The sequence below is a fragment of the Bombyx mandarina genome, chromosome 11 (genome assembly GCF_030267445.1).
Source record: "Bombyx mandarina strain Sakado chromosome 11, ASM3026744v2".
Lineage (NCBI taxonomy): Eukaryota > Metazoa > Arthropoda > Insecta > Lepidoptera > Bombycidae > Bombyx > Bombyx mandarina.
The window spans coordinates 6,950,757-6,964,111 of NC_143218.1; the positions used below are offsets into that span (position 1 = coordinate 6,950,757).

The 13,355-nt window shown below is 35.3% G+C and overlaps 1 protein-coding gene across 1 annotated transcript in view; it reads right to left on the bottom strand.

Annotated features, from left to right (window-relative positions):
* Positions 1-3,582: 3,582 nt before the first annotated feature.
* The window catches only part of LOC114242270 (transmembrane protein 64), a 42,797-nt gene continuing 33,024 nt past the window's right edge, over positions 3,583-13,355 (bottom strand). Inside the window, exon 3 of the mRNA XM_028173366.2 lies at positions 3,583-5,479. Coding sequence (XP_028029167.1) covers positions 5,351-5,479 — 129 coding nt within the window. The 3' untranslated portion in view covers positions 3,583-5,350. The remainder of the gene's footprint in view (positions 5,480-13,355) is intronic.

The following is a 13,355-nucleotide window of genomic DNA, read 5'->3' on the forward strand; positions in this document are numbered from 1 at the left end:
CAAAAATATTATGTCTAAACTACTAATGTAATTATCGAATTATTGTATTTAAATTATTTGGCACTAATAATTTTACATACTGAACTGAAATAGCGGTGTAACATAAAATCAATTTCGCATGCCCTTTTCTGGTATGAAACTGTCTACCCTTCAAACCAGAACGCATTGGTGTGAAGGGTGAAGGCTTGAAATTTGAGTTTTCAATCTTATGTCTGAAGGCGGAAGGCGGTATTCGGGCTGTGATGTCATAATATGGGTAATAACAATCTCCACATCTACAGCAATTACTTACAAACATTACGGTTGGCAGTGAAATTTCTAGAACATTCAAAAACAGCTGAGTCAGTTTAAAACAAATGAAATTGACTTAGATACGACTATTGGGCAAATAGAAATTTCGTGGAATTTAGAGCCTTGTTAAATTATCAATTAAAGTCGAAAAAAGAGGATGAAGGATCTGTCGAATTTCCCTAATTTAGAATAAAATTCGTGCGCCGCAAACATATCGGTTAGCAAGAACAAACAGTATACACATGTTTCAGAAAATAACTTTCCAATTCATTGTTAATTTAAAGAAATTAAATTGTTTTTTTTTAAACAATCGACGCTTGAAAGGCAAACGTGACTAAGCGACAATCCGTGAGCTTTACAGTAGAGTAAATTAAATTTAAAGTTGAAATAAGTGAAAACAAAATTTATTTTAACGAATCTAGCTAGTAGCTGTAGGATTGAAATGATTTTAATAGACCTAGAAATATTTTTTTTTTGCCCATCGAATATGGTGATTGCCTATCATTTATGTACAAAGCAGTATTGTCCCTTAGTCATGTTTGCCTTTCAAGCGTCGATATTATAAAACTAGTCATATTTACAAAATTGATATTACAAAATAAATAGCTTCAAGATCCTTAGAATTACATAATATTGCACTTCGTAATAAAATTGATTCCACATATTAACAGATTCATGAATTAATATAGAAAATAGGCCGGAGATTAATAAGAATAATAAAACAACGAAAAATACATATTAAATCATTCAAACACTATTTTGATGAGACATTAATATTTTAATTAATTAAAAAATATTTATCGATGGGTGAAAGCTTATTTGGTTTAAGTGACATTTATTTTTGTAATTAAAGGTCCGTTTTCTTTGGTATTAGGATCAACAATTCGATGTCTTTAATTTAACTTCAATCTCTTTCCTATTCAAACTGAACAAGATTTTTCCCAAATTTTAAACTATAAATGGCTCTCCTGTAAAGTTGCAAAAATGTCACTTAAGTCAAAAATGTCACTAATGTTTAAACCAAATAGCCTTTCTTTGAATCTACGCATATGCATATACGAGTATTCTAACATTGTTCACATTTAGCTAAACAGTAATTAGTGCTGGTCTATGGTAAGGTCGCTCTTTAGCCTCAAATGACGTCACACGTAATTAATTCTGCGTTCAGCCAAGTTTTACAGTTCGCACTGCTATCTTAAAATACCCATGGTACAATTCCCAGTCCTTTTAACATTTCAAAAACAAAGTAAGTAACTAAATAAATATTAAACCAATATCTGCTGTATTATTCTCAATATATTATTATCATATATAATTTTTATCTGATATCAGATTTATATTTTTTATTCACAAACGCAAAATATTTGATATCATTTGTGTAAAATTATGTAATTCAAATAATTTATTTCATCTTCCAAATTTTGTTCGATACATTATTAAACTTATTTTTTAAAAATACACCGCAAGCATAAATTATGTTGGTTGAATTGTAAAAAAACAAAACATTAACATGTTAAAGATTTTAGCACTTTGCTCTGTACTGAATGTTTATGGGCAGGTTCGTTCTCGAAGCTAATTAAATATAACTCATTAACTGCGGCCCATCTTATATTCTAATAGATATTGCCGATTTTATTTGTAGCGTAGATATGCCTATCTCCATGCCATTGAAATATGTTGCAGCTGTAAATTAATCTAACGACTCGTCTTTTAAGTGGCTTTACGTATTATAGTTTAGTTGCAGGTTTTTAAGTAACTTTTATGCGATGCCACTTTATCCAGTCAGTGTATTTATCCTATTTGACAGTAGTCTTCAGTGTCATATCATTTAAGTTCAGTGTCATTTGAATTCAACATTAGTTATGTCAAATTGACATTTGACATTGACATATGTATTTTAGTTGACGTTGAATTCAATCACATGTGCTATTCGGAATGCGTCAATCGAATTCTGTTTGATTACTAAATGTACTATATTACGTACATTTACTAAATATTGACGTGCAAAGCTAATGAGCTAGTTTCGATATAATTTTGGCAACATTTCTAAAAAGTGTTTTGTAGTGACAGAATCATTTTCAAAATTAGATTTCATCTAATTTATTTACGACCAAATTGAGAAAAAATAAATAAAGGATTCATACTGTTAAATCTACTTTATATGTACAATAATTACATTATTGTGATGTTATTGTTTACTTATCTAGTGCATATCATGTTAATATAATAATTATTTTAATAATAGAAATAACTAGCTGACTAACATTCTTACACCTATTAAATAATAACAATGAAAAAATGTCTCAACAAAGCATTTTTTAATCTCAGAACACTCAGATCAGTTAGAATAAAAATATATCGGTAAACGCGTTTTCGCCGAAAAATATTTATTTTTATCAAAAAGTTTAGACACGCATTCACTTAACCTATTTGGTTCCATTCATAATCTCACGTTAATATCGCGGCAAAGAACTTTATGTTTGGGGAGGAAAAGCATTCTGTTGTGACAAGAGAAAACAATTTTTAGTTTCACCTAGATACTCTTATTCAAATTATTAATGTAGGGATGTTTTTATATTTTATTGGCTTTGTTGTTGGTATTTCATATTACAAAGGAGAAACTCGAGTGTCCATTTTGAAGAAGTTCCGCGTTGGTCTCTATTATTAATATTATTGGTAATTTGTCTATTAGTCTCAGAGTAGACGAAAATAAATATAAAATCATTTAATAGGTACCTTTCGGTATCTATGATTTAAAAAAAAGCTATTTTTAAGAAGGCTTAAATTTTCATTCATCTTAAACTCACTTAATTACTAACACTCACTAATCAATCACATGTTAATAGTAGTTTTATCATTACGTACAAGGCAAAAGGTCAGATAAGTAAACTATTACAAAAATAAAATAAATCATCTTTATGTAGGTAACATAGTGTTTTTTTCCAGTAGCAAATACGTGAGTTTTAAAAAAATAATTCAAACAAAGTATGTATAATTTAATAAATATATTTAATTATTTTCGTACGTATTTACGTAATTATACACACTATCATAATAATGACTAGGTTTTTATTTAGTCGAATTGTTATTATTTCTGAATTATTTTTCTAGGTTTGACATGAACAAACCTGGCGTGACACAATGTCAATTTGACATTTCCTAAGCGTCAGACAATTCGTTTTTCAAACACCGGATTATAGTTATTGGATTACTCACATTCAGTTAAACCGATGTTAAAACTCAACACCAGACGTTAAGGCCAAATCTGTTGCATCCATACGGATTACTGTGTTTTCTTGTTTTCATTTTTCTTAGCTATTACACGTTACTCTACATTACATTCGATCAATTATTTAAACAAATATTAACTTGAAATTTTTCGTAGTCCAATTACAGTTTGAAATATTTAATTTGGATATTTGAAATCGAAGACATCCGGACCTTACCGTTCCAGTGTCGAGAATAATTTTCTTAAATATTAAATTTATAATAAATAAAATTTACAGAGTACTTACTGGGAAGCATTTTTTACTACTAAAATATACTTTAATGCGACCTGTTTTGCGGCGTCTTAATAACATTGTTTTTTTTTAAAGGATCATTGATAAAAATATTTATAAAATTACTATTAATAAAAACCTTTACAATTGTCTCTACTACGTGCGTCAATGATAAGAATGATTTGTTAGATTTTTAATCATTTGAAAAGGTTAATTATGCAAATTGGAAAAGGGCATTACATAGAATTGTAGTTATAAAAATAAAACCTCAAGTTATGAATAAAACATACGGCTGTGATCTTATCAACAAGTTAATTATAATTAACGTCAACGGCTTATATTAAATTTTCAGAAAAGCCAATTAACTTCCTGTGTAGATTATACAAAATGAAAAAAATATGGCAAGAAAACTTTGTAAAGAAATACGGAAGGTCAACATTTAAATATATACGTAAGAAAATTATTATCAAAATGTTTATTTATTGCATCATTTAAGTGGCGGGACAGCTATTTTACCGTTTCCAGTAGAAATACTTTCGCATCAGACGATGCAACCTTGAAAAGTACATACTACATTACAGAGATAATTAAATATCGAAAATCTACAAAAAATAGTGTAACACGCCCTTAAATCACGTGAGAATCAAAACAATTGAAATGTATCAACTCGCATTCGGAAGAAATAAAGTTTCTTATTCAACTACCCACCGTTCCGTAATATTATGCAAAGGGTAAAAGCACGCAATGAAATCGTTTGGAAGTATATCGCGTTGTGATTATGGCACTGAAGTATTTCAACATTATATAGGTATTTTTCAATGTTTTATTGAACTCTACTCATTACGAACATTTCAAACGAGAGCAAACATGTCACTTTGCATGCGAGACATTGTAATCATTCAAAATATGATCGGTTCCGACCAAGGGTCGCTCAACGACCCTTCGACACAAAAACGGCGTATGTATTATCATACTATAAAGCCATTGATAGGGCCGTGATGACTAGGAAAATTGCAAGTTGCCAATCGAAACACATATTTATGTACTAACGAGAATCCCGTTAAGTCACTGCTTGATTATTGTATGGTGGCGCAAGTCACTCTATTATAGGCAATTGAAACTATAACACGGTTAATATGAGAGAGGTATTATGATAAGCAAACGAGTATCAATAGTATTGGATATCAGTCAATAGGTAGATTAATGCACGAGTTCTTTTCACTCTCATGAATTTAACGTCGCATTCTTTTAATATTTGTTTGGTCTTACACCACTATTCAGCAAGCAAAATCATTTTCGACTTCGCTAATTCACCAAATTGCCTTTGCTATTCGTGAAGCAATCCCTATGCGGCGACATAGATGCAAACCTCATTTCATTCACTTTCAAAATCCTCTTAGAGGCACAGTCAACTTATAATAATATCACCAGGGTACAGAGCCCTTATTCAGACGTAGGTTCCATCTCGGTCTGGGTAACACGGGGCACCTGAGCAGCCGTCCCTAGCTGGGACGTTCTTCAGAGACACTGTCCATGTCGGTGGACGCTTTCGCCGTGGGCTAGCTGATTGAGGAGCTGCTTGACGTCGATATTGTTTCTCGGCCTAGTTCCGCGGCCATTATCGCTATGGTGAGCTCTTTTCGAGCTTTTTGCACGACCCACACCATCAGTGTAATGCCGATTAATATCTGAAAAAATTAATAATTAATTTATTATAATTTTCACTCCATTACAATAGTAATTAAGACAAGAGGGGATTTTTATGTCTGGTGTATATTAACTTTTTTTTATTTTATTTTTATTGCCTTTGTAGGCAGACGGGCATACGGCCCACCTGATGGTGAGTGGTTACCGTCGCCCATGGACTTCAGCAATGCTTCAATTCACTTGTTTCCTCATCACTCTTAATAATATTTGCTAATAAAACAGTGTAATAAATCTCGCCATTCTCCCGTCATGTGAGTATAGGCTATATGATCTTACCATTACAAATAAGTTCTTAATAAATGAAATCGCTATCGCAAACTGCTATGGATTTTCGGTGGCTTTGAATCTAAAAACATGAATATTATACAAAAAAAAGCTTCCATTCTTTATGTAGTCCTTCCAGTAAAACTGCGGTGGCGTGACGCGTCGTTCGCGTGTCTCATAAACGAATGAGACACGTATATGCACCTACTTATCGGCCATTGAAACGTGTAGAGGAAAACCCAGTGAAGGTTGCTACAATCATATGTTCCGACATCACTTGCAGTCGTGTTTTTCCTAATTCAAACAAAGAAAGGAGGCAGGCGGTTTTGTACCGTCTTATGTATTAATAGCGTACCTTTTTTAAACAAAATAAACACGGTAAATTTCCTCTCAATAAAATCGTTTCCTGAATTTACACACATATACCTACTGTTACTACACGCGGTACTGGTTTTACTAGTTTATTAGTAGTCTTTTACTAGCAGGGCCACTTGTGTCACACAGTTTAGCCAATTAGTCATAGATGTGATCTCGATTTAAGAGTATGACAACCATTCTATTCTAATAATTAAATTTTTTTATTTCATATTTAAAAGTGGGTGGTGTAAATCATATTGTTTTATTAAAATTTATATTGCCTAGATGGCTGAACGTTTTCACAGCAAACCTGATGTTGAATGGTTGGACACGTAGTCATCAAAACGTGAAACCCCACATCGTTTCCTTTACAGAACGAAGCATTATTCACTTTGAACACTCGTTAATACCAGTAGAATGGTGAGATCATGAGCACATTAATATTCAAAATAAAATTTAAAATCTTTTAACTTAAGATTCAAAATAGTAACCATTTCTTTTTAACACAATGAAATTTCGTCATTTAAAATGTTTAATATTCATTTATGGTAGGTTTACTGGTGGTAGGACCTCTTGTGAGTCCGCGCGGGTAGGTACCACCACCCTGTCTATTTCTGCCGTGAAGCGGTAATGCGTTTCGGTTTGAAGGGTGGGGCAGCCGTTGTAACTATAATGAGATCTTAGAACTTATATCTCAAGGTGGGTGGGTGGTTGTAAATGTCCATGGGCTCCAGTAACCACTTAACTGGTGTTAAGGTGGGCTGTGAGCTCGTAAAAAAATCATTTCGTTACAGAGGAGAATTTTCTTCGAAAGTTTAGTTTGTTTCGAGCTGCGTTTAAAGTCGGTCGACCTTCGTAACTTGGCACTTCAAGAAGAAGCAGTCCGCATAATCGTCACCTATGGCATTAAACAATACAGTGCATTGCATTGCGTTATACCGTCTATATGCGTCCGTATTTCTTCAGTACTCATGGACACAATTTGCATGACCCATGTTTTAGCACCGTTGCTGATGGTGACTGCTGTATCAAGGTATCGATTCCCGGTCCAGATCTTCAAGTATCTTTAGGAAAGGAGCTATGTACTTTGGTCTCGATGCGCTTTTGTGTGTAAAACAGCAAAAAAACCCAGTCTAGGGTCGTCTGGAGGTTTACATGATACAATCGATTTTTCGGCTATAAACAACCATAAATTTTAATGTGTAACCACGGGTCCTCAGGCAATTTTACCGTAATCCCCAGTATAGTACAATTCTGGCTGTATTTCGATACCTAACTTCCTCTACACAATATAAAGGGTTCTTTCCACGTTTTTCACATTGCATGAGTTCTCGTCGTCATAGGGCTGGCACCACGCCGAAATATCGGGAAAACATGTAATTTTAAAATCGCGCTAGAACCCGTTCAATAACTATTTATTATTTCAAAACAAATAGTTATTTCAGCGACAAAGCTATTAAATTATTATCCAGGTCCTCTTATTTACTAATCAAGCCACGGACACTTTGACAGCTTCGTTCGATACCGTCTATGTTTTCACATCAACGGTATATTTGTGAATATTGTATACCGCTCATCGCTATCAAAATCGATTGTCGTTAACAGAAACCTATCGCAAGCTATCGTGATAAAATCGAGTGCTCAGTCTACATTTCTGTAATATAAACAGAACACCACTCTCATAATTGTGTGACGCTATTCTCTAGCTCTATTGCTTAACTCGGATTCTCCGGAATATATTATGTATATTAATTAAGAGGTGTTTTGCAATACGTAAGAAACGACTTTAATCACAAAAATAAACGTGCTTCTGTTCAAGAACTCCATTGTACTATTGTTCGGTTCCATACGTGACACAACAATCTCGATGCACAAGGCGGGATTATTTGTAAAAACATTAATTCATAAACGTCATACAGCAACTAATGTCAACGCCACTAATGTCAACAATTCGAGACAGCTATATAAGCGCGGCACGTGACGACTACCAAAGAGTATTATACCCTAAATTTTTAAGCCTCAGTTACTATTTGACATTTTATTGGTCGGTCGGTAATTTAAAAAAAAAACATTATACATGTATAAATTCTTATATATAAATATCTCCTTAGGTTACTTCCGATTGGGAAGGGAGAAAAAAGTGTTTTCTTTTGCAAGTCAGAAAAATAACAAAAACTTATCTCAAGTTTTCACTGTCATTATATGATTTCCCACATTTCTAATACTTTACAGAATAATAAATAGCGCAGGACTAAGTTGTAAGGGTAGTTTTAATTAATCTAAATTACCTAAAATAAATAGAACAATCACAATTAGATTGATCATACACCATTCGTTGCAACATATACACATCTCCCAGTTACGAAGTATTCCTGCCACATATAAAATGCAATCCGAGTAGGGTGGTTGATATAATGCGATATGAGGATTGAACAATAGTGTTATGTTATTACGTCGTGTTGTTTACGTTCTGTGTTTATGAGTTAAGGCAGGCCACGAACTCGTGGAGACGAGCAGAAATCGGTTAGTGCTGGCACAGGCCAGGGACTCCACGGCTTCCCGTCAACGAAACCGGAATGGATCTGGTTCAGTCCTGATATTATTCTCGAATTCCTTCGAAAGGGACGATGCGATCATTAGAGAGTTATTGTAGAATATTTAAATATTTTATATATTGTTTTTATTTATTTACTAGCTGAATCCCGGGATGTTACCCGCGATTATTGTCGTACCGAGGGTGACGCCGCAGGGCGAAGCTAGTCAAAAATGTAGCCTAAGTTACTCCTTATATTATCAGCTACCTATCAGTAAAACATACATACTTCCGCATTTAGTAAAAAGTGGTTATTTTATTACTACAAACAGACACTCCAATTTTATTTATTTGTATAGATTGCATAAATGGGTGGACGAGCTTACAGCCCACCTGGTTAAGTGGTTACCGGAGCCTATAGACATCTGTAAATGCCGCCACCCACCTTGAGATATGTGTTCTAAGTTCTCAGTATAGTTACAACGGTTGCCCCACCTTTCGAACCGAAACGCAATATTGCTTCACGGCAGAAATAGGCTGGGTGGTGGTGCCTACCTGTACGGACTCACAAGAGGTCTTATCACCAGTAAAAAACATTTTCAAAGCTTACTAACACTGTACAGATCGGTCCAGGCAAATAAATTGGGCACCTTATACATGGCTCGAGAGACAACAAGCACACTTTTCAAAAAAAGATATTAGGTAGTTAGTGACTCAGAATACCGTGCCACGAGGTTAGAATTGTATTTCTGACAGAGGACAATGTCTTTGTTTAAGATATTTAGTATTCGTGATGAATTCGTTCTTGTCTTTATATGTGTTTCTCATAGACACAACCATTAAGTTTCTCGTCAGATTTTCTCTGCCAGTGAGTCGCGATTGCGATCTGATTGTAAAACCACTGCTCTTAATACAGCTAGGGTTAGAAAATTCTCCCTGGTTGAGTCAGTAAGCTCACCTATCCGTCAAAACGCAGTTGGAACAGTCTCATCAGATGCCAACGATTAGGTGGGTAAATAAAAAAGTGTTTCCGGTAACCAACGAGAGAAGAAAATCTTAGATTGAATTACATCCGTTAAATGCAGAGAGTTTGTTTGTTTTATATCGGGAAGATCGCAAAATGAAAACGATTTACTCATAGCCTTTTAGCAGAATTGAAAATACACAAAACAAAATAAAACAACTTTCATTTGCTAAGTAAATGACAAAGAAGACATAAAAAAAAAAGAAAAAAACCTTTGTTACGCTGGTTGTTCTCGGGATTGGAATTGATGGTATGATTTTGATAAATTAAGTTCAAATTGAAGTAAATTGTTTTTGAATTTGACAGCCAGTTTATAAATATCGTGAACCCTTATCGTAAAGTGGCAGACGGTTTGTCTGTTGAGATCATTGACTCCGTGTCCTCTGATTATTAATTGTATTCCAGAGCTGTTTTTCTTTCTTCAAAAATTTCGTATCATAAATTATTTGAACTAACATCGGTCTTCGTTTTCAGACCCGATTCCCCTATACCTAGATGATCTTTTTAACCCTCCTCCTTGCGTCGATAACCCTCAATGCTGAGGGTCGTGGCCTCCTTTAATAACTTTCTCCTGGATTCTGCTGCGCCAGCCCTGCCTACTCTCGGCTGTGCGGATGGCATCGTGGACTGAAGCTTAAAGAGTTGAGCGTATCTGGTCCGGCCAGCGCCTTCGACTTCTGCCTCTGGGCCTTCTTCCGCATAGTCCGCATAGTCCTTTTTACTGGTGGTAGGACCTCCGGTGAGACCACACGGGTAGGTAACACCGCCCTGCCTATTTTTGCCGTGAAGCAGTTAATGCGTTTCGGTTGGAAGCGTGGGGTAGCCCTGGTAACTATACTGAGACCCTAACATCAGGTGTGCTGTGAGCTAGTCCACCCATCTAAGCAATAAAAAAAAACCTTACTTGTTACTAAATAAACAAAACATTGCAACGCTTCAAGGCGAAAATGGAAGAAACACGCTACACATAATACTATAACTTAATATAAAATTAACCCCTTAAATAAGGGTTGTATTATTCAATGACACGCACGTAGCGTGTAGCCTTCACAAGAACTAAGTTCCAGGAAAAGAGTAGTAAATACAGCAATAAAATAATGTGGATTTAACTAGTATTTCAATGGCCGTTCAAAAGCTTTCTTACGACCTTCACATTCATCCTCCTTGACATTATCTATTTACTCGCAATTTACTATGAACGGTACGTTTGATGAATTATTCGAGGTCATTGTTTGAGATTTACGGTACTAGACTTTTAGAAGTATGCATTTGCACCTACTACAGTTTATTTAGATATTTTATTCTAATAGTACGAAAGGTAGAATAGTACGAAGTTCCCCCTCAGACACAGCCCATTGAGTTTCTCGCCGAATCTTTTCAGTGGGTCGCGTTTCCGATCCGGTGGTAGATTCTGCGAAGCACGGCTCTTGCTAGGGTTCGTGTTAGCAACGTCGTCAGGTTTGAGCCCCGTGAGCTCACCTACCAGTTAAAGTTACGCTGAAATAGCCTCTCAAGGCTCTCAGCTTAGGTAGGAAAAAACGAAGTTCCTTAAATATGTATGTAGGAGTGTGTGTGAATTACGAAAAAAATGTGATATATTCTTTTACAGCCCTTGTAGGCAGACGAGCATACGGCCCAACTACCTTCATAAGCGACGGTCCCCTAAACGTTGCGCATGGACGTCAGCAACGCCAGGATCAGAGCCAAGCAGCTGCCTAACGTAAAAAGGGGGAATGGCATTTTATATATGTAACTGCCAAAAAAAAATTCAAACTTTTGAACAATACGTGGTTCGACAGGCAGTGTTTGAGAGCTCTGCAAGCAAATGACAAAAAAATGGAACACCAAAACTATTTATGATAGCAGTGTGTTACTCCATAGTGATTTGTGGCTCTTAGGCTATTTCTATTCTATAGAACAAAATGGATCATGTCATCATAAAAGAATCATGATGTGAAATTTGGATTTTACTTTATAGTTTGTCTGGTGATTAGGAACTTAATACATTGATACACATCGGAATATTTTGCAGAAGACTGCAGTAGGGAGAATGGTGGCTAGAACTTTTGGGGTTGGTAACTTAGTTAATAAGGCGCGGAAAACGTGCTTATTGATTTCTCTGAAGTGGATGACCTTTTTTGGATTGTTGGTGTTTGGATTATTATTTATATAAAAATAAATTTCAAATAAATGTGATTTCCATTTGAATAGTTTCTTTGTTGATGGTCCAACACCGCTGATCCCTGTGCACTTTTAGGCGTCAACATTCTTCGACTCGTTTTATTCTCGTATCCATGACGGAAGACGTTAAATTTAGCTGGATCCAAGTCTACATGATTCTTAGACTCGTAAACGAATCATTCGGTAACATTCGACGTGTTTTTGCCAAGATTATATACGAGCATAATGCCTTTGAAGTTCCGAGAAATGTTTATTTGGGTATTAAACATTTTGTTGGCGGATTCCGAATAATGTGTGCTATTGTTTGAAATTCGAAATTATGAGCCACGTCGAAATAGAACTTTTCGCGTAACGGTTCTTGCACAAAATATTAAGGAAATCTGTTAAGAAATTTTGAAAACTTGTGGTGTTTTTTGTAAAGCATTACAGTACTTGTCTTTTCAAAATCTCATTGCACATCATTGCACATTTTTACTGGTGGTAACAAGACCTCTTGTGAGTCCGCACGGGTAGGTACCACCACCCTGCCTACTTCAGCCGTGAAGCAGTAATGCGTTTCGGTTTGAAAAGTGGGGCAACCGTTGTAACTATACTTGAGACCTTAGAACTTATGTCCTGAGGTGGGACGCGCATTTAAGTTATAGATGTCTATGAGCTCTAGTAACCACTTAACACCAGGTGGGCTGTAAGCTTGTCCACCCATATATGCAATAAAATAAAATAAAAGTATAATACAACACGTACAGTTATTTAAACGGGTCCGTAGTCAATTGGCGTGAGATTTTTCAATCAACAATAATCAAAGATATCATTCATACCTTTTACGTGTGCATACAAATTTTGAATAACAGCCCATCGTTGAACAGCAGCCAACGACCGGCTCGGTAGAAGACCTTCCGTTTAAAGACCTTTCTTATTTCATGTGATATGTCCCTCTAAAGTATTTTTTTTATTGCCTTTGTATGCATACGGCCCACCTGATGATGAGTGATTACCGTGGCCCATGGATGTCCTAAAATATAGCTGAATACATTTCATTTTGATAAACGACTTTCTTAAGTTCATATTAATAGTTTAAATATTCCTCCTTTCTCCGCAAAAAATTAGTCTCAAAGGAAAAAAAAAACAATTTCGTTCGACAGAAAGTAATGAAAAAAAAAAAACAAAATGTGTGTTATTTACAACTTACATTGAATTTTAGTTGTGAACATTTACTATGACTACGTGCTCCTCGTGTGTAGTCCAGCGTACCCAATTATTATTCTTACATAATTTTACTAGATTTGTTTTACTGGTGGTAAGACCTTTTGTGAGTCCGCACCGGTAAGCACCACCAACCCGCCTATTTCTACCCTGAGCCAGTAAAGCGTTTCGGCTTGAAAGGTGAGACAGCCGTTGTAACAATACTGAGTCCTTAGAACTCATACCTATCTCAAGTTGGGTGGCGGCATTTATGTTGTAGATGTCTATGGGCTCCAGTAACCTAACATCAGATGGG